This window comes from Cucurbita maxima, unplaced genomic scaffold (genome assembly GCF_002738345.1).
Source record: "Cucurbita maxima cultivar Rimu unplaced genomic scaffold, Cmax_1.0 Cma_Scf00024, whole genome shotgun sequence".
NCBI classification, from domain to species: Eukaryota; Viridiplantae; Streptophyta; class Magnoliopsida; order Cucurbitales; family Cucurbitaceae; genus Cucurbita; species Cucurbita maxima.
Genome location: NW_019272040.1, coordinates 1,009,382 through 1,032,388, shown reverse-complemented (window position 1 = coordinate 1,032,388; position 23,007 = coordinate 1,009,382). Strand labels below are relative to the sequence as shown.

The 23,007-nt window shown below is 37.4% G+C and overlaps 1 protein-coding gene across 1 annotated transcript; it reads left to right on the top strand.

Annotated features, from left to right (window-relative positions):
• Positions 1–521: 521 nt before the first annotated feature.
• On the top strand, positions 522–22,580 carry LOC111497930 (nodal modulator 3-like). The gene is made up of 27 exons (XM_023148947.1): positions 522–836; positions 1,151–1,216; positions 1,445–1,531; positions 1,629–1,685; positions 1,810–1,874; positions 1,974–2,143; positions 3,494–3,555; positions 3,724–3,807; positions 4,144–4,303; positions 10,722–10,837; positions 11,511–11,637; positions 14,793–14,866; positions 15,053–15,148; positions 15,241–15,318; positions 15,844–15,972; positions 16,173–16,349; positions 17,215–17,418; positions 17,507–17,620; positions 17,718–17,965; positions 18,317–18,359; positions 18,450–18,698; positions 18,958–19,188; positions 19,936–20,027; positions 21,001–21,229; positions 21,347–21,703; positions 21,859–21,932; positions 22,030–22,580. The coding sequence occupies exons 1-27, from the start codon at positions 738–740 to the stop codon at positions 22,136–22,138; spliced, it is 3,597 nt and encodes a 1,198-aa protein (XP_023004715.1). The 5' UTR covers positions 522–737; the 3' UTR covers positions 22,139–22,580.
• The last annotated feature ends 427 nt before the right edge of the window (positions 22,581–23,007 follow it).

Sequence of the window (23,007 nt, the reverse complement as noted above, 5' to 3'; positions counted from 1 at the left end):
AACAATTACGACTAACACGTCAGCAAGTGACTTCTCCCCTATATTCCAGTTGTTTATTAATTTATGTATTTTACAAAATATAGAAAAATACCTATAAAATATAAACTTCGAGTCATGCTTCAATAATACACTAAAATTTATAAAATAAAAAAAAATAATATTTTTAAAAAATAAAAATGTTAAAAGTTTATTTTATAATACTTTTAACCTCTAAAATTTTTAAAAATATAATAACGTTAAAAAAAAAAGGCTATGTTCGTGTTCGGGTTGTTTTTAATGATAAATATTAAAATTTTATTTTAATAATATCATTTTTCATTAAAAATATTAAAAAAAAAAAAACTCTAACAGGATTCAATTAACTTCAATCTCCATATTTATTGTTTGTTGCATAAAAATTATCTCTAAAATTATTTTTAATGATAAATACAATTTTTATTTTTTTATTTTTAAATAATCAATATAAACCTACAAATTCGTGTCAGTAATTTAAGCGGTAAAATGATAGGCTTAGAGCTGAAATAAATAACCTCGTTGAAACCAATTGGATCGAACACAAGGAGATTTGATCGCACGGTGACATTTTCGGCTGTGCATTCTTGTACCGAAAACCATAAACCCTGTCACCAATCACCGCAAGGCCTGGAGTCTCTCTAAGGCTAGTTCTTCTTCCATGCGACTTACCAGATCTGTTCTTCCCAGTCTGACACTAGCGTGAAGCTCCAATCGTTCCTAAAATGGTGCTCAAAGCAACTGCAATATTCTTTGCGATCTTACTATATTCAATTTCAGTCGCTTCCGCTGATTCAATCCATGGTTGCGGCGGATTCGTCGAGGTAAATGGATTTTCTTTTATGAGTTGTTTAATATGTCCGATCGGAGAATTTGCGGGAGTTTCGTTTGAGATATTTAACAATCCGACGATGTAGTATTTGAGTGAGAATGATTGAGTATGAACTATGAAGTATCTTAGTAATATTGAGCTTGCTGGTGTGGTTCCTGATATGGGTTTACTATGAATTTTATTGGGTGTGCTTTGGATTTGAAGTATTTATTGGATCTCGTTCGTCGCTAGTATTAGATTAAGGAAGCGGGGGTTTTGTTTTCGTTCTCATTTGCCGTAACTTAATTATGATCTTCCATGCTGCAGGCAAGTTCGTCCTTAATCAAGTCCAGGAAGCTGAATGACGGAAAGTTGGATTATTCTCATATTACGGCACGTACCACGTTTTTTGTGTCTCTTTTGTTATTATTTCAGCTCGATATCTGTTTTTGGTTAAATGTTTAAGATATATGATTCCCTGAACTTAGAATCTCCAATCAAGTCCAGGAAACTGAATGACAGAAAGTCGGATATACCCGACTTTTGTTCTATATCCAAAGATCTGCGCAGGAAAAGTTTGTAACTAATACGTAGGTTTTATTATTGTTCCTTATAATGTAGGTTGAGCTTCGAACAGTGGATGGACTAGTCAAGGATAGGACTCAATGTGCTCCTAATGGCTATTACTTCATTCCGGTGTATGATAAGGTGATTTTTCGTCGAATGTTAGTCTATTAGTACTAGCTATATTACTATTGAAGGATATTGTTTTATTTCATTTTGTATTGTTCACCTCCATTTACAGGGTTCCTTTGTAATTACGATAAATGGACCAGAAGGGTGGTCTTGGAACCCGGATAAGGTTTCTCACTTTCCACTTTGTTATAATATTACTATCAAGTACTTCAACATTTCTTCACTTGGATATATGGTTCACTTGATGTAAATATTGACTTTTGAATTCCACGATGAACAAAAATTTGTAGGTTCCTGTTCTTGTTGATGACACTGGGTGCAATGGGAATGAAGACATAAATTTTCGTTTCACAGGGTTTGTTCTTTTTTGTTTAGTTTTTCCAAATAATTTCTTACATTTCGATGCTTTTAGTTGTATATAATAAAATCTACTTTTGAAAATCTTTTACTGTAGGTTTACATTATCCGGTAGAGTTACAGGTGCTGTTGGGGGAGAGAGCTGTTCAAACTTGAATGGTGGTCCCGCTAATGTAAACGTGGAACTTTTATCTCCTAGTGGCGATGTTGTATCTTCAGCATTAACTTCATCTGAAGGGAATTATATCTTCTTGAATATTATTCCAGGTTTGAAGTAATTTATATTTAATTGGTTTGTTATAGTTTAATCTGATCACATTTTCTCCAAATGCTAGTTGAATTTTCATTTTTCAAATTATTGTCTAGACCTTTTTCCACCTTGAAGTGAAAAATGAACTGGAACTGAATGTTCTGGATAATGTTTAACATATGATCGTAAAATTACATGTTGGTGTTATAAGATGCTGTTAGACGAACTCTTGTCTATATAGAAAGGAAGCTTCATTTGTTTTAAAGGACAGCTATGGAAAGCTGATAGGGAATTGGCTATTTCTATATTTGCTGCAGGAAGGAAATCAATAGCTAAAATTATAAGCACTTTAATCAAAATTTATCTTCCCATCAAGTATCATGAAAATGCCTTCCCATGACATGGAGAATTCCCTCCGTTCTTTTTTCATCTCTTTCCTGAACTTGCTTTGAACTTTTTTGCTAGCCAGTTATGTTCCTTGATTAGAGTTACTAGTTAGGAAGAAGAGGATATGAGGTGCTAGCATTGTGCAGTGTAGGATAAAAAATAAGGTTTTCACTTTTCTCCTTTTTGCGTATTTCATTTTATCAATGAAATCTTCACAATTCTTTTAACAAAAAAATCTATTGCTGCTAAGATGGAAAAATTGATCATGAATGAGAAATCCCTAAAAAAAGTCCAGTTCTTTCTGTTGTATCTCGCCTATGAATCAGCACTCAGGCTGGGAGGGAAACTCTAGGCCACAACCACTTGTTTATTCATTGTGGCCTTGCTAAAAGCTGCTAGAGTTTTCTCTGCGCAGAGTTTGAGATTGCCTGGTGCAGTCTGTAGACGCTTATTTGTTGCTTCTGGAAGTTCTAAGAAGTTTTTTTTCACGTCCACTCTATGTCTTCTTTAGGTGGAGAGGAACAAGAAGATATTTTAGGATAATACGCATGGAGTTAGCATTTTTTTTTTTTTTTTTTTTGGGTTGGACTAGCTATATGTAGCCTTGAGTTAGAGCACTTTACATAGGCTTTTTGTAATTGTAACCTTTCTACCTTATTATTGTAGATTGGAGACATTTTTTATAAACCCCTTTAGGAGGCTGGAAGATGTCATATTCTCCTACCCTCTTTTCTTTGTATCAATTTGTTTTGATTTCAATTGCATTCTTGTTTCTTATCATCCAGTAAAAAGAAAACAAAGATGTTAATAGTTTTTTTGTTTAAAAAACTGAATGCCTTATGAAGACTTGCTCAATAATTTGTTGGGAGTATCTGTGTTATGTCGGTCTCTCGGATTGTGATATTTTCCCCTTTAGACCAAGGATCATGAAACATTTTGACGCATTAGATTTTTTTTTGCATGTACATTTGATGGTGCAGGGGTATATAACTTGCGTGCTTCACATCTCGACTTAAAAGTTGAAGCTAGAGGTTCCACAGAGGTTTGGTGTTTTTCAACCCTTGCATCCCAATTCAATTTTAGTTAAGGTTACCTTGCCCCTTTTATTAGTGATTTTAATTTCCACCGTGAGTCACTACTCTAGTTTCCTAGTTCAATTTTAATATGATCATTGCCAAGATTGTGATTTAATAAGGGATCATTTATGCAGGTGGAATTGGGCTTTGGAAACAGTATTGTCAATGATATTTTTAATGTCCCAGGTTATGATGTTCGTGGATTTGTTGTTGCTCAGGTATACAGTCTTTTGGGCTTACAGTGATTCCTCCATTCTTTTATCTGTAAATTCGACTTTCTTCCATGATTTTTTTTTCCATTTGGTCGAGATTATTGAAGCCACTGGTCAGAAGATAATTTAATCATGACCTCCAAATGTAGCCTTTTGAGAAAAATTTCAGAAGGAATTTTCCTTTTTTTGTTTTTTGTTTAGATGGTTGAACTAGGAAATCCATTAATGAACTCTATTCTCACAAAATGAGATTGTTGTTGTCAGCTTTTGGAATTTCCACTTTGAGCAACCTTTCTTTTCACCCTATGTGAAGACAGTAAGATTGTGTGTTTGTTTTGATAGGGAAACCCGATATTGGGAGTTCATTTTTATTTGTTCTCAGACGATGTCAAAGAGGTTGATTGTCCACAAGGTCCTGGTAATGCTCCTGGACAAAGAAAGGCTCTATGTCATGCTGTATCTGATGCTGATGGGATGTTCAGATTCCAAGCAATACCCTGCGGTAATTATCTAGTAGATGGTTGTCAGTCGTTTTAACTATCAAAGTTCTTAGGTGGAGTTTAATTAGTGGTGCTTGTTTCTCTGGACTACTATTGCAATGGCTAATTGTAGGAAGTTTAGTGTATGTTTGTGAATGTTTGATTAATCCACCACACCTAAATGGTGTGAAAGTTATCTTATTTATAATCAAATAAATTACAAGGATATAGAAATAGTAATAAATATTAGATATTTGCCTTATAATAAAATATCAAATATATATGGTAAACTATAATTTATTACTAAATATCCTTAACACCCCACCGCAAGCTAAGCGTCGGATTTAAACGAACGTGAAGCTTGAATCTGAAAAATTCAAAGAGGTTGAGAAACACTTTTCATGAAGATGCTAACAACCCGGTTCTTGGCCATCAAAAATTACAGAGCGATCGCCGCTCAGCGGCGATACTGCCTTGATTTTGGCGAGAATATGTCTAACCCATGAAGAGGGATTGTCGCTTAGCGACGATGCTGCCTTGGCTCTGATGAGAATATTTCTAACCCCAAGAAGTAGAAGGGGAAACCTAGAGCAAGGGACAAAGACAATGCTGAAGCCGGAAGAGTCGCCACATTGGGCGAAGGAGCCAATTTTGGCCAGAAGGGCAGTCGGAAGAGTCGCCTCATCGGGCGAAGAAGCCAATTTTGGCAGGAAGGGCGGCGGCAACTTGGTTGGCGAATAGGCCAATGCCGCACCCAAATTCCGAAGGTAAATCTCTGCAAAAGGTTGATAGGTTTAGGTTAGGGTTTATGTGAAGGATGAAGGTTGATTGGGAAGAAAATGAGAGAGACTATATTGGCCAAGGGGAAAACCGATTGGGTTGGAAAAGGTGAGGTTGTATGTACAGAGTATGACGAAAGGTGATTTGGAGGTCAATAGGGTGGAGCCGAAGAGTAATCAATCGGCTCCGACTACGGCAGCCATGAAGACTGCCCCTGCGGCGTCAAAACCAGCAGGGGTGGTGGAGAAGAAGATTAGAGGATTCAAAAGCCATTGAAAAGAAAGGATCGGGGTTGTTAAACCGAGAGGGCTCTGATACCATGTGAATGTTTGATTAATCCACCACACCTAAATGGTGTGAAAGTTATCTTATTTATAATCAAATGAATTACAAGGATATGGAAATAGTAATAAATGGAAATAACAATAAATGGAAAGATACCTATGATAATAAGGCAAATATTAGATATTTGCCTTATAATAAAATATCAAATATAATATATATGGTAAACTATAATTTATTACTAAATATCCTTAACACCCCACCGCAAGCTAAGCGTCGGATTTAAACGAACGTGAAGCTTGAATCTGAAAAATTCAAAGAGGTTGAGAAACACTTTTCATGAAGATGCTAACAACCCGGTTCTTGGCCATCAAAAATTGCAGAGGGATCGCCGCTCAGCGGCGATGCTGCCTTGGCTTCGGCGAGAATATGTCTAACCCATGAAGAGGGATTGTCGCTTAGCGACGATGCTGCCTTGGCTCTGGTGAGAATATTTCTAACCCCAAGAAGTAGAAGGGGAAACCTAGAGCAAGGGACAAAGACAATGCTGAAGCCGGAAGAGTCGCCACATTGGGCGAAGGAGCCAATTTTGGCGAGAAGGGCAGTCGGAAGAGTCGCCTCATCGGGCGAAGAAGCCAATTTTGGCAGGAAGGGCGGCGGCAACTTGGTTGGCAAATAGGCCAATGCGGCACCCAAATTCCGAAGGTAAATCTCTGCAAAAGGTTGATAGGTTTAGGTTAGGGTTTATGTGAAGGATGAAGGTTGATTGGGAAGAAAATGAGAGAGACTATATTGGCCAAGGGGAAAACCGATTGGGTTGGAAAAGGTGAGGTTGTATGTACAGAGTATGACGAAAGGTGATTTGGAGGTCAATAGGGTGGAGCCGAAGAGTAATCAATCGGCTCCGACTACGGCAGCCATGAAGACTGCCCCTGCGGCGTCAAAACCAGCAGGGGTGGTGGAGAAGAAGATTAGAGGATTCAAAAGCCATTGAAAAGAAAGGATCGGGGTTGTTAAACCGAGAGGGCTCTGATACCATGTGAATGTTTGATTAATCCACCACACCTAAATGGTGTGAAAGTTATCTTATTTATAATCAAATGAATTACAAGGATATGGAAATAGTAATAAATGGAAATAACAATAAATGGAAAGATACCTATGATAATAAGGCAAATATTAGATATTTGCCTTATAATAAAATATCAAATATAATATATATGGTAAACTATAATTTATTACTAAATATCCTTAACACCCCACCGCAAGCTAAGCGTCGGATTTAAACGAACGTGAAGCTTGAATCTGAAAAATTCAAAGAGGTTGAGAAACACTTTTCATGAAGATGCTAACAACCCGGTTCTTGGCCATCAAAAATTGCAGAGGGATCGCCGCTCAGCGGCGATGCTGCCTTGGCTTCGGCGAGAATATGTCTAACCCATGAAGAGGGATTGTCGCTTAGCGACGATGCTGCCTTGGCTCTGATGAGAATATTTCTAACCCCAAGAAGTAGAAGGGGAAACCTAGAGCAAGGGACAAAGACAATGCTGAAGCCGGAAGAGTCGCCACATTGGGCGAAGGAGCCAATTTTGGCGAGAAGGGCAGTCGGAAGAGTCGCCTCATCGGGCGAAGAAGCCAATTTTGGCAGGAAGGGCGGCGGCAACTTGGTTGGCGAATAGGCCAATGCCGCACCCAAATTCCGAAGGTAAATCTCTGCAAAAGGTTGATAGGTTTAGGTTAGGGTTTATGTGAAGGATGAAGGTTGATTGGGAAGAAAATGAGAGAGACTATATTGGCCAAGGGGAAAACCGATTGGGTTGGAAAAGGTGAGGTTGTATGTACAGAGTATGACGAAAGGTGATTTGGAGGTCAATAGGGTGGAGCCGAAGAGTAATCAATCGGCTCCGACTACGGCAGCCATGAAGACTGCCCCTGCGGCGTCAAAACCAGCAGGGGTGGTGGAGAAGAAGATTAGAGGATTCAAAAGCCATTGAAAAGAAAGGATCGGGGTTGTTAAACCGAGAGGGCTCTGATACCATGTGAATGTTTGATTAATCCACCACACCTAAATGGTGTGAAAGTTATCTTATTTATAATCAAATGAATTACAAGGATATGGAAATAGTAATAAATGGAAATAACAATAAATGGAAAGATACCTATGATAATAAGGCAAATATTAGATATTTGCCTTATAATAAAATATCAAATATAATATATATGGTAAACTATAATTTATTACTAAATATCCTTAACACCCCACCGCAAGCTAAGCGTCGGATTTAAACGAACGTGAAGCTTGAATCTGAAAAATTCAAAGAGGTTGAGAAACACTTTTCATGAAGATGCTAACAACCCGGTTCTTGGCCATCAAAAATTGCAGAGGGATCGCCGCTCAGCGGCGATGCTGCCTTGGCTTCGGCGAGAATATGTCTAACCCATGAAGAGGGATTGTCGCTTAGCGACGATGCTGCCTTGGCTCTGGTGAGAATATTTCTAACCCCAAGAAGTAGAAGGGGAAACCTAGAGCAAGGGACAAAGACAATGTTGAAGCCGGAAGAGTCGCCACATTGGGCGAAGGAGCCAATTTTGGCGAGAAGGGCAGTCGGAAGAGTCGCCTCATCGGGCGAAGAAGCCAATTTTGGCAGGAAGGGCGGCGGCAACTTGGTTGGCGAATAGGCCAGTGCGGCACCCAGATTCCGAAGGTAAATCTCTGCAAAAGGTTGATAGGTTTAGGTTAGGGTTTATGTGAAGGATGAAGGTTGATTGGGAAGAAAATGAGAGAGACTATATTGGCCAAGGGGAAAACCGATTGGGTTGGAAAAGGTGAGGTTGTATGTACAGAGTATGACGAAAGGTGATTTGGAGGTCAATAGGGTGGAGCCGAAGAGTAATCAATCGGCTCCGACTACGGCAGCCATGAAGACTGCCCCTGCGGCGTCAAAACCAGCAGGGGTGGTGGAGAAGAAGATTAGAGGATTCAAAAGCCATTGAAAAGAAAGGATCGGGGTTGTTAAACCGAGAGGGCTCTGATACCATGTGAATGTTTGATTAATCCACCACACCTAAATGGTGTGAAAGTTATCTTATTTATAATCAAATGAATTACAAGGATATGGAAATAGTAATAAATGGAAATAACAATAAATGGAAAGATACCTATGATAATAAGGCAAATATTAGATATTTGCCTTATAATAAAATATCAAATATAATATATATGGTAAACTATAATTTATTACTAAATATCCTTAACACCCCACCGCAAGCTAAGCGTCGGATTTAAACGAACGTGAAGCTTGAATCTGAAAAATTCAAAGAGGTTGAGAAACACTTTTCATGAAGATGCTAACAACCCGGTTCTTGGCCATCAAAAATTGCAGAGGGATCGCCGCTCAGCGGCGATGCTGCCTTGGCTTCGGCGAGAATATGTCTAACCCATGAAGAGGGATTGTCGCTTAGCGACGATGCTGCCTTGGCTCTGGTGAGAATATTTCTAACCCCAAGAAGTAGAAGGGGAAACCTAGAGCAAGGGACAAAGACAATGTTGAAGCCGGAAGAGTCGCCACATTGGGCGAAGGAGCCAATTTTGGCGAGAAGGGCAGTCGGAAGAGTCGCCTCATCGGGCGAAGAAGCCAATTTTGGCAGGAAGGGCGGCGGCAACTTGGTTGGCGAATAGGCCAGTGCGGCACCCAGATTCCGAAGGTAAATCTCTGCAAAAGGTTGATAGGTTTAGGTTAGGGTTTATGTGAAGGATGAAGGTTGATTGGGAAGAAAATGAGAGAGACTATATTGGCCAAGGGGAAAACCGATTGGGTTGGAAAAGGTGAGGTTGTATGTACAGAGTATGACGAAAGGTGATTTGGAGGTCAATAGGGTGGAGCCGAAGAGTAATCAATCGGCTCCGACTACGGCAGCCATGAAGACTGCCCCTGCGGCGTCAAAACCAGCAGGGGTGGTGGAGAAGAAGATTAGAGGATTCAAAAGCCATTGAAAAGAAAGGATCGGGGTTGTTAAACCGAGAGGGCTCTGATACCATGTGAATGTTTGATTAATCCACCACACCTAAATGGTGTGAAAGTTATCTTATTTATAATCAAATGAATTACAAGGATATGGAAATAGTAATAAATGGAAATAACAATAAATGGAAAGATACCTATGATAATAAGGCAAATATTAGATATTTGCCTTATAATAAAATATCAAATATAATATATATGGTAAACTATAATTTATTACTAAATATCCTTAACACCCCACCGCAAGCTAAGCGTCGGATTTAAACGAACGTGAAGCTTGAATCTGAAAAATTCAAAGAGGTTGAGAAACACTTTTCATGAAGATGCTAACAACCCGGTTCTTGGCCATCAAAAATTGCAGAGGGATCGCCGCTCAGCGGCGATGCTGCCTTGATTTTGGCGAGAATATGTCTAACCCATGAAGAGGGATTGTCGCTTAGCGACGATGCTGCCTTGGCTCTGATGAGAATATTTCTAACCCCAAGAAGTAGAAGGGGAAACCTAGAGCAAGGGACAAAGACAATGCTGAAGCCGGAAGAGTCGCCACATTGGGCGAAGGAGCCAATTTTGGCCAGAAGGGCAGTCGGAAGAGTCGCCTCATCGGGCGAAGAAGCCAATTTTGGCAGGAAGGGCGGCGGCAACTTGGTTGGCGAATAGGCCAATGCGGCACCCAAATTCCGAAGGTAAATCTCTGCAAAAGGTTGATAGGTTTAGGTTAGGGTTTATGTGAAGGATGAAGGTTGATTGGGAAGAAAATGAGAGAGACTATATTGGCCAAGGGGAAAACCGATTGGGTTGGAAAAGGTGAGGTTGTATGTACAGAGTATGACGAAAGGTGATTTGGAGGTCAATAGGGTGGAGCCGAAGAGTAATCAATCGGCTCCGACTACGGCAGTCATGAAGACTGCCCCTGCGGCGTCAAAACCAGCAGGGGTGGTGGAGAAGAAGATTAGAGGATTCAAAAGCCATTGAAAAGAAAGGATCGGGGTTGTTAAACCAAGAGGGCTCTAATACCATGTGAATGTTTGATTAATCCACCACACCTAAATGGTGTGAAAGTTATCTTATTTATAATCAAATAAATTACAAGGATATAGAAATAGTAATAAATATTAGATATTTGCCTTATAATAAAATATCAAATATATATGGTAAACTATAATTTATTACTAAATATCCTTAACAATGTTACTGTTTTTAACCTTTTTCTTGATGTCATTTTGAATTTTTTCCTCCGAGTGTGGGTTTTAAACTTTTCCTGATCTTAAAAGAATTTTTCTTTTGTCTGAATTTACAATAAATATCAGCCAGCCGTAGCATCAATGTGACCAATCTCAATTGATTAATTTTCCTACAGGCCGTTACGAACTTTTGCCGTACTACAGGGGTGAAAATACTATTTTTGATGTTTCACCTAGCATCATTTCTGTGAATGTTGAGCATCAACACATTACAATTTCTAAAAAATTTCAGGTACCGTTTGTTATTTCCACTACATACCATCAGCAGTTTATCTAAATTGAAACATAGGACTGGATAAGTATTCGATCTAGCATGATCTATATATTATGCCATCAAAGTTTCTTGTCATGGTGCTCGTTCACTTTTATTTTTTTTTTCATTTTCAATAATTCAAACAACGAAAAAAGTCTTTGTGAAAACTATTTTTTATAAAAGTTGGAGTAAAGCTCAATGACCAATCTTGAAAGGAGTAAAGCTCAATGACCAATCTTGAAAACTTTAAAGCTTCGTACACAAATAATCATAGAAGTCCATTTATATCTTCTAGTCCAGACTGACTTGAAAGTTGGTGAAACTAAGGTTATTTTGGTCTTCTGAATTTTCTGGTGTCTATATTATCTCTTTCTTTGTCTCTCCAATATAGCAGTGAATCTACATGTAATTTAGTTTCCGTTCTGACCATATCTATAATTGAGTTGAATAGCAGCCTTTTATATAGTATATCCGAGTATGCTTTTATACAGATTCTGGCACTTCCTTCTTTAATTCTGTACCTTCTTAAGAAGTTGCTTTAGAGTGAAACAAGATGATGTTATCATGTATAATTTAATTTAATTTAATTAGCATTTGGTGTGATTTTTTTTAAAAAAAAAGGTTTATTCCTGATTCTTGCTGGTTTACTTAGGTTACTGGATTTTCTGTTGGGGGCCGTGTTGTTGATGCAAATGATGTAGGAGTCGAAGGTGTCAAAGTTATAGTGGATGGTCATGAAAGAGCCGTCACTGACAAGGAAGGATTCTACAAGCTTGNGGGGGGGGGGGGGGGGGGGGGGGGGGGGGGGGGGGGGGGGGGGGGGGGGGGGGGGGGGGTGATAAGTCATCTTTCGTTCTTGTCCACTCATGAGGGTGAGGACATATCTTTATAAATAACAAGTAACAGTTTTAAGAATGACGAGGAAGGAAACAATACCTGATGACATTTAGAGATAGATATACCCATCAGGCATGGACAATCATTTTGGTCCCGACAAGGTGGTGACCATTCTCAAGAACCAAAAATATCTGAACACTAGATGAATAATTGCATTTATGTCGAAATTTTCCTTCGTTATTTAAAGATCTGAAGGTCTAACCCTTCAACAGATTTTATTGGCTATTCTAAAAATAGGTGCTGACTTCTTTCGACAATATTAATGATACTTATGAACGCTTTGTTATAATATACTGGAGTCCTATTGATCAACAGCAAGCTACCTCCCTCGAGGTTGTTTTCACCAAAGAAGAAGTGAGGAAGGCGATCCAGCATTTGGGCTCCGACAAAACTCTAGGACTGGATGGTTACCTCAAAATTAAAAGAAAAAGGTTGGAACTTTATAAGAGCTGATATCATGAGAGTGTTCCAATTTTTTTTCTTTTCAAAATGGGGTTATCAATGGCAACCTAAACAAAACATACATTTGTTTGATCTCAAAGAAACTGGATGCCCGCACTGTTGCAGACTTTCGTCCCATAAGTCTTACGACCAGACTATATAAAATTATAGCAAGGGTATTATCAGAACGTCTTAAAAAGGTTCTTCACAATTACCGGGCAACTAACAACTTTTGTAGAGACAAATTCTCGATGCATTCTTCATGGAAAATGAACTCATAGATGAATGGGAAAGAAAGAAACAAAAAGGTGTAGTCATCAAACTTAACTTGGAGAAGGCCTTCGACAAGGTTGATTGGACTTTCCTCGAAAACATTCTTGTGGCAAAAGGTTTTGGCTAAAAATGGCAGAGGTGGATAAAAGGATGCATCTCATCCACAAACTTCTCTATCGTCATCAATGTAAGATCGATAGGGGAGATTTATAGCACATGGGGTCTTCGAGGAGGGGATCCACTATCCCCCTTTCTTTTCATCATGGTAATGGATTGCCTCAGCCGCATATGGGCAAAAGCAGAATACGAAGGGCAAATAAAAGATTTTCAAATTGGCAACGAAGACTTAAGCATCATCCACCTTCAGTTTGTAGATGATACAATCCTCTTTTCTGACTTGGCAGATGTCTCTTCTACAAAAACATGATCGGGATGGTAAAAACCTTCAAAGGATTCTCTGAACAAAGTATCAATCTCCAAAAAACAGAGATTATGGACATCAATATTAGCACAAAGGTTATTGAAGAATTTGCTAGTATATATGGTTGTAAAAAGGGAGAAGGACCAAATATGTACCTAGGATTACCCGTAAAAGGAAACCACAAATCTTTTTTCTTCTGGAAGACTGTTATTGAAAAAATAGAAAGAAGGTTGTCAACATGGTCATCATGTTATACTTCAAAAGGCAGACGACTTACCCTAATACAAGCCACATTATCCAACCTCCCCACCTACTACATGTTTCGATTCGAAATGCCACAAAAAGTGGCTTTAGATATATCAAGATTATTCAAGAACTATTTGTTGAAAGATGACCCACACCTTGTTCGATGGAATATTATAAACCTCCCAACAGAAAAGGGAGACCTCAGTCTTTTCTTGAATCACAAAATGGATATGAAGATATTGTCACGAAAAAAATGCCTTGTGGAGAAATCTTGTAAAGGTTAAATATACTCCTACGCCAAATAAAAACCAACCCCCTCCATCTTCTGCAAAAGGGCCTTGGAAGTACATAAAGAAACATAAAGACTTCATCACCAACCAAATTTGCCATAAGGTGGGTGATGGAGGAAGCACATCATTCTAGACCGACCCATGAATTGAAAATACCACGCTAGCTTTGTGGTATCCACTTTTGTACAGACTCTCTCATAGCAGAAAAACCACGATTAAAGAAATGTAGAATGTTGTCAACAAATTATGGGACATGAAGCTTGGTAGGAATTTTAAGGATAACAAAGCAAAGGAATGGACTGAATTAAGCCTTGACCTTGCCCCAGTGGTATTGTCAAACGAAGTAGACTCACTGACTTGGCTCCCTAGCACCGACGGGGTCTTCTCTACAAAATTCTTGATGATGGACATGGGGGAAAAAGTAGAAGCAATAAATTCCATGCTAGCAAAGACCGTATGGAAAGGACATCACCCTAAAAGGGTGAAGTTCTTCCTTTGGGAAGGGCATAAAACCATTATTCAAATGAAAATCTTCAAAAAAGAATGCCTTATATTACTCTTTCTCCAAATTGGTGTCCATTATGCAAGGAAGGAAACAAATTACAAAGCCACTTATTACAAATCTCTGAACAACGATTCTCAATATATTTGGATGGCATCTCACATTTTCTAGGGAGGTAAAGGATCTATTGGATGTGGCCTTAACGTACCCACCTTTTCAAGAATGCAAAGCTCTACTAAGGAAAAACTTCATCATGCCTTTCTTTTGGAATCCATGGAAAGAAAGAAATAAAAAAATATTCATGAAAGATACACAGACTTCTACAAAACTCTTCGACAATCTTGTTTACCAAGCTATATCTTGGTGTAAACTATCTAATATTTTTACTTCCTATAGTTATACCTCCCTCAATGTAAATTGGGAAGGTCTTTTGTAAACATCATGGATATTACATCTCTTTTGTAAATTTCAATCATCAATGAAATTGCCTCTTATATATATATAAAAAAAAAAAAAAAAAAAACTCAGTTTACCCTTTCAACATGAATACTCTGCCAGCTATTTTATTAGCAATGGTTTTTAATTCCTTATCTATCAAATTAGAAGCAAAACGTATGCTAGCATCATGGTATAATTTTGGAGGTCAAATGCCTGTAAGATAACTTAAATTCTTGTTAGAGTTGAATAGTAATTTATTTTAGGTTTACTCTTAAGTGTCTTTTAAAAAAAAAATCATTATTATAGGCTAAATTAGTTTTTCTACTATTGTATTGTATATGGTTTTAATAATTGTGATAATTATTTAAACTATTTTGACAAGTGTCACTCCTTTTGATTTTTTGTTCTTTTTCATTTTAATGTTTTAGGTAACTTCTGGCCATTATACCATTGAAGCTAGAAAGGAGCACTTCAAATTCAACAAATTGGAGAACTATTTGGTATGTGGTGTTAATTGAAAAATATTTTCACGTTTTTGCTTTGAAGCTTCAGTAATATTACTTATGCTGCTACAGTAAAGTCTGTTTTATATTAATTTCTTTATAGGAATTTGTAATCTTCAATTCAACATAAAGGAAGTGTTATTTTCTTGTCCTTTCTTATTCCAACTCTCTTTGCGTGTTCAGGTACTTCCAAACATGGTTTCTGTTGCTGATATCAAAGCAACTTTTTATGATGTCTGTGGTGTTGTTCAGACTATTGGAGATGGTTACAAGACCAAGGTAAAAAAATGACATCCTTTAATTTAATCTCGTTTTGTGAATGTAGTCTGCATGTCAAATGATTTGTTTCCATATTCTGCTCTGAACTTTAGGTAGCATTGACTCATGGGCCAGAAAATGTTAAACCTCAAGTCAAACAAACAGACAAAAGTGGCAAATTCTGTTTCGAGGTATGTTACCCAGAAGTAATGGCAATACCTTGTATGTTTCTCCTTTTTTGTAAAAATGTGGCGAAGAGGCTTTGGAGTTTTTTGTGGTGCTTGATTCCTATTATGTGAATGGAAGATTAACAAATGTGTGTATGCACACTATTTGCTGTGTTGTGAGTTTCATTTGAAATTGCAGGTTACTCTCTGAGTTCACTTAAATGGAATATAATATGGTTACAGAAAAATAGGAAGATTCTTGAGAGTATTGAGGATTTTTATGTTAGGTTTGAGATGTAGCTCACTTCAATGCTTTGCTTTCGGTTCAATAGGAAGCACCACTGTCACCAAAAGCAAGGTTGAGACACTAAATATCTTCATAGTGTTAAGACGCTCTAAGCAACATAGATACACAAGGGCATAATGGGCATAAATGCTTCAATTCATAGTGTCTCAATGCTCTAACATAGGGTTTCCTTTTCTTGGATTTTGGTAGTCTGGCACTTCTGCAAGTTATTCACGCCTCTCATTATTTTATGCATCTTCCAGGTCCCACCTGGTGAATATCGCCTGTCTGCTATGGCAATTTCTCCAGAAAGTGCTCCTGGACTATTGTTCTCGCCATCTTATGTTGATGTTACAGTCAGAAGCCCCTTGCTGAATGTTGCTTTTTCACAGGTAATATTCTGAATTTCTGTGGACCTCTTAGTCTTATGGTACTCTTGCTGCTTGTAGATTATTCATGAAACCATTTATAATTATGAAAAGGATATTCAACTCTTCCTATTTTTAAACTATTTGTTAGATTCCTTCACATGATAAAGTTCTTTTTATCTGCTTCCATTGATTTATTTTATTTCTTACAATTGATTGTCAAGGCCGTAGTCAATATACATGGTTCTGTAACATGCAAAGAGAGATGTGGTGCATCAGTATCTATTGCCCTTCAGAGATTGGCTGGTAATCTTATTAGTGAAAAGAAGACTATCAGTTTGACAGATGAGAGTAATGAGTTTCTATTTCAAGATGTCATCCCTGGAAAATACAGGATAGAGGTATATAGCTGTTTTACCTTATCATTTATATTTGATCAGTTTGTGCCTTTGCTTCGATGGTCATTGAAAATTACCGAACTTGGTTGTGTATGGAATACATTCTTTACTCCTGCTCTTTGTGTTTTTGCATCAGTTACAACTTAGTTACAGCGATTTTTTTTTTCTGAAACAAGAATGAAAAATTTTCATTAAAATAATGAAAAGAGACCAACACAAATAATGAAAAGATTCTCATCCTAGTTTCAGCGTTTTCATTGGTATGGGGTCTAGAAATGATGTACATCAGTTGCATCATCCCTACATCTTATTTGTTTATATCAGGTTCCTTTTCTACATTAAAAACAATAAACATTTTGATGTAATTATTAGAACCATATCCTTTGGCATTTGAACGTTGATGGTTGATGAATTCAAAAGCCTAATCCAATGAGTTAGGGTAAATTTAATTATATCAACACTTTAAACTCCCCTTCACTTGTGGGCTTGAAAATTTATAGAAGGCCGAACAAATGGAAATCAATATTAATTGGGGAGGTAACGACTTTTTAGGGGTTCGAACATAGGTCATCCTGCTCTCAGACCATGTTATCACCAATCAATTCAAAAACCTAAGCTAACAACACTTTAACACTCCCTTCACTTCGTGGGCTTGAAAATTTGTAGAAGACCCAACAAGTGGAAATCAATATTAATTGGGAAGGAAACAACTTTATAGGGGTTCAAACACAGGGCCTCGTGCTCTTATTCCATATCAAGTCACCAATCAATCGCAAAACCTAAACTAATGGGTCATGGTAAATTTAATAATATCAATACTTTAAAAGTTAAACATAATTATACTTGCTGAGCATTTATCTTTTAATAGGCTTCACACTCATCCATTCAAGGCGTGGTTGGTAAAGATGATTGGTGCTGGGTGCAAAATTCAATTGAAGTGGATGCCAGCATTGAGGATGTACATGGAATTGAATTTATTCAAAAAGGTTACTGGGTTAATGTTGTATCTACTCATGATGTGGGTGCTTATATTTTTCAAATGGATGGGCCACTTATGAACTTGAAAATCAAGGTTAGGTCTTCTTCAAGTCCTAAAATTTTGTTTTACTCTCTATGGATGTATCAGGCACGAGACTGTAATTGATCATTGTGTAATGCAGAAAGGTTCCCAGTACATATGCGTGGAATCTCCTGGAGTGCACGAAGTTCATTTTTCCAACTCTTGTATCTTTTTTGGGAGTTCATCAACTACAATAGACACATTAAAACTAGAGGTATGGTAATTTTCCAGATTTGTATTTGATGATTGTACCTGTGTACATTATTTTTGTGAGACTAAATTTCCTCTCATTTTTGTAAAATATTTGTCAGCCGATCTATTTGAGAGGAGAAAAATTTCTACTAAAGGGGCAAATTAATGTTGATCCTGTCTCACTTGGAGTATATGAATTACCTGAAAGTATTCTGTTGAACATTGTTGGTGCGGGAGGCAGTGTGATTGATAATACTGAAGCCAAACTTACCTCCGATGCCAAGGATCAATCAAATTCTGCCTTGTATGAGTACTCTGTCTGGGCTAGCTCTGGAGAGGAACTCACATTTGTTCCTGTGGATACCAGGTCTGCATACTGGAATTTTATCTTAGTGGCCTGAAACTATAGCATTAATGGTTCCTTACTCTGATTAAATCTTAGTGGCTGATTGGCTCTGTCTTGTATATCATCTAACCTGATGTTAAGGGATTTTAAAGTTTAAAGAGTGAAGTGAATTTCATATGTGTTCATGTTGAACTAAATTTTGTATGTATCTCCCCCCCACCCTGGCCCCAACCAAAAAGATAAAAAAAAGTGACAATACTTGGGTATAATTTAAAAAGAATTTAATCCTTCGCTTAACTGATTGCTTTTAAGTTGTCCTTTAAGCTGTTACGGCACCTTGATGTTTCTGACTTAAAACTGTGCTCGTTGTAGGAATCAGGAGAGGGAGATCTTGTTTTATCCTAGATGGCATCATGTGAGTTTTACCTTTTCTTTCTTTTCTAGTTTAAGATGTATTGTATAATGCTCTATTATTGTGAGCTTAATTTCCGATATGCTTCATCAGGTATTGGTGAAAAATGATGGATGTCAAGATTCTATTCCTATGTTTTTTGGTCGGCTGGGTTTATATATTGAAGGATCAGTTTCTCCCCCTCTTTCTGGGGTTCATATCAGGATTATTGCTGCTGGAGATAGTTCCATTGCTTCCCTCAAGAGTGGGGAGTTGGTACTTGAAACTGCCACTGATATCGACGGTTCATTTGTTGGGGGTCCTTTATATGATGACATAACTTACAGAGCTGAGGCTATGAAGGTGTGGAATGTTTAGTTCGACAGTCATTTTGTGTTCTCTCCGCTATATACCTGACGTGGTCTAGATTTCATAACTTCTCCTTTCATTTGTTATATTTTACTATTTACTAAAGTTACTGTATTTTTTGTCCTCTCAAGTCGTGTAGCTGATAAGCCATGTTTTATATTAGTTAATCAACAAAGTTTTATCTTGAGCGTGTTGGACCTTAGCCATTTTAGCCATTTTTTTTTCTCATTTTTGATAACATTTCCATTTGCAGCCCGGCTATCATCTGGAGCGTGTTGGACCTTATTCGTTTTCATGTCAGAAGCTTGGTCAAATTTCTGTGAAAATTTATTCTAGAGACAATAGTGAAGAACCGATTCCTTCAGTGCTGTTATCTCTGAGTGGTGACAATGGTTATAGAAACAATTCAGTGTCAAATGCTGGTGGAGTATTCCTTTTCAATGATCTTTTCCCTGGAACTTTCTATTTGCGTCCGCTACTGAAGGTAATTGAAAAATTTATTTAAAATGATTTATTAGTTTTTCCCTCTGGTCATCTTTTCCATTTTTACCTGCTTGGTTAGCCTTATATCTTACACAAAGCTTAGTGACACTGCAATTTGGATCCTAAGATTCATCTTTGGACTATTCCGATAATTAATATCTGTAGTAGTTTAACTTAACTAAATAGCTGGGGCATATTGGTGGTATGAGGCTTCAGCATGAACTAGATCAAATTCCTTTAGTCTTCTATTGGATGTTAAATGTTCCGTTGTTGATAATTAGACTTCACTGAAAAAAAACAATTCATCATATTTGCCAAGACAATTTGGTAATTTGGAAATTTGTTGGGTAAGAGTCAACTTTTGGCATTTGGTTTTCTTCGTATTCTAGATGGTCTAATTTGCTGAAACTTTCCTTTTCTTTTTGGAGGAGATTTCATTTCTCCCCTTGGCTCTCTATTGGTGTTAAGTGTTGTTCCTTCGAGCAATTATAATCTAAACTCACATTTATCCATAGTGATTTAATTTGAACTTCTTAATCTGAAGTAATAGTTATTTACTCTCATCCCTGTGGAAGGATGATTACAACAGATAGAGAGAGAAAAGATATTGCATTGGCTACGAATTTTTTTTGAAGATTCCTGAAGTATTCTTCAAATTGTCAAAAGAAAAAAAGCATAATATCACAAAACTCCTTTGTAGTCAGAGTTGGCAAAGAATGACGGTTTGATAATTCGCTTTGTTTTGTAGGAGTATGCTTTCTCACCGGCAGCTCAGACAATAGAACTTGATTCTGGGGAATCCAAAGAAGTTAATTTCCAGGCTACCCGTGTGGCTTACAGGTTTCTTATAGCCTCTATCATGCATTTTTTCTTCTATATTTATCGAGTACTTCTGGGATTAGGTTTTTGGAGTACTTTGAAAGTTGTGTATTTAAGTTTAGAAGACATTTCCGTTTCTGTAGATTATTTTTCACAATTTTACAAACATATTTTTATACACAGTCGAAGATTATCAAAATTTAAGGAGTGTTTTAATTAGTTAAATTATTTCTAGGATATTGACGAATACTTGCAGGCATTTTAAGAGAGTATATAGCCAAAGAACTTGGACATACTTGTCTCTAAATCTTCTTCTTGCAATATTATCATGAGTGACATTTAGGGAACGATAGCTGATTGTGTAACCTACGTGGCAGTCCTGTAAATGATGGCCTTCAATTCTTTGTTTGATCTATCTGTTCTTACTTCAAGTCATACTTATCACTGTTATCAGACTTGAATCGGAACATAGGATACCCTGACATGCACACATGGCATGGCATGAACATGGCCACTTATCATATTCTGAAAAATTAGAACATTGACAAGGCAAAGACGTGTTCAATGAAATACATTTTAAAAAGGTTTTCTCTAGACATGTCTACACATATTAATACTTTCATATACTTTTACATATATGATATAAACTTGTACCCAACAAAAAAGTTATCGCTTCTAAATATTTTTCTCTTTTTTCTCTATGAATGCGTCCTCCACATCTTGATTGAGCCTCAATATGTCCCTAATGTGTTTGCAGCATGTTTAATAGATTTCAAAAACTACATTGAAAAATAGCTGCTCTGAATCACAAGTTGGATGGCAACACTATACTTAATTTAATGTACATGCCTTTTAGATTAAAACCTTAGGTGAAACCCTTGAACTATTCCATCCTCTAGAAGGGCTGGAAAACCATTTTGAAGTAAAATACCCTGAATCTAGTAAAATTTTGTGGTATTGCAAGATGCTAAAATTGTTCCTTCAAACTTTTCAGTGCTATAGGTGTGGTGACGCTACTATCTGGCCAACCAAAAGAAGGTGTTTCGATTGAAGCCAGATCAGAAACAAAGGGTTATTATGAGGAAACGAAGACAGATGCACTCGGAAATTATCGTTTGAGGGGACTGCTCCCTGAGACAAATTACATCATTAGAGTAGTTCAAAGAGAGGATCAGGGCAGTGCCAGAATTGAGCGTGCATCTCCTGGAGCAATAACTGTCAAGGTCTGATATAGCCAATATATATTGTGGGACTTAGTAAAGCATATGCAAAAAAAATAACACATTTTTAGGGCTATTATTTTCAATATCTGAAATCTATGTATCGATCAACTTTGGCAGGTTGTATCAGAGGATATTAAGGGATTGGATTTTCTGGTCTTTGAACGCCCTGAATTGACCATTTTGAGTGGCTATGTTGAAGGAAAGAAAATTGTGGGACTAAAGTCAGGTTTGCAAGTAGAAATCAAGTCAGCTAGTGAGACATCTAAAGTCGCGTCCGTATTCCCTTTGCCACTTTCAAACTTTTTTCAGGTAAAGGGCTTACCTAAGGGTAAGTACCTTGTGCAGCTACGATCTAGTGAGCCGTCAAGCACCATCAAATTCGAGTCTAGCATAATTGAGGCTGACTTGGAGGAGAACAATCAAATTAACGTGGGCCCACTAACATACAAATATGAAAATTGTCACCACAAACAGGTTAGTGTTACTCTCTGCTAGAAAATTCTTTTGTGGGAGTCTGTACCATTTCGTTCTTGAAGAGCTGAAGTTCATTTCAATTTTCCTGTACTCCTACTTCTAGTTTAATAACTTAAGTGTTCTCTCCTTCTCTCCCTCCATTTCTTGTTCTGCAGGACCTTACTGCAGCACCGCTGCTCCCGCTCGTTAGTGGAATCTTTGTGATTATACTTTTCTTCAGCATTCCGAGGTAACGTGAAAAAATTTCCTTCCTCTCAATTATGCTTAGACAAGCCTGCGGCCATTTGCAGATTATAATACATTTAACCCATCCTTTGTTTCTAAAGAATTAAAGATTTTTACCAAGCCACGGTGGGCTCATCAGCATCATCTGGATTCGCTGTAACTACAAAGAAAGAACCACGGAAATCAGTTTTGAGAAAAAAGACATACTAAGAGAACCAACCGTCTTTCAGTGTCTGAGAGTGCAAGCATCTTCCATTTGGTCAAATTTTCGGTTAGCTCGATTGGCAACCTAACGCAGCTGGGATACGGTAGGCGTACAATCTTAGTAGTTAATTAAACTTAGAGATCAATGTTTGTTGCAACCTACTGGAATTGAATAGAGCTAGACGTTCTATAGGTTGTACGACTGGGACCTTGAGTTCTTGAGGCCAATGTTTGTTCTAAACTTTTGACATGTAGATCAACGACTGGTCGAGGTGGTAGTCCTTGTACACAATTTTGATCTCTAGGCTTGATGATGCAATGTTTATTTGCCACCATGTGAGATTCATTCTTGTAGGAGTTACTCAGTATTTAGTTAACTTATTTCCACATTTGGAACAGATGAGAAATAAATTGAAAGACCATTGGTAGGTTTTGATGTTTGATTTCACACTTTCAAATGTTTTGTTTGCTTCTTTATAAAAAAATTTGGACGAACACTTGGGAAAACATTTCCTGTACACTCAAACATGATGATTTTGTGTGAATTAAGATCCTTTTTTTTTTTTTTTTTTTTTTTTTTTTTTTTTTTTTTTTTGTTTTGTTTTGTTTTGTTTACATGTTCATAGGACGACCCCTCGAGTGAGTATGCATAGTTCAATAGTAAAAAGTGCTTGCACGTTAGCGGTCCCTCGAGTCGAGCTCTTGGACATGATCTGTAATTCCTACCACAAATTCGGCCATATAGGTGAAGTTAGGGACGATGTTACCAAGATTTTGTATGTATGTAGATATTTTCTTTGATATTTTCACATATTCATGGGTTTAACATCGATGATGATTGACATTTCTATCACAATACCAACAAAATATCAACA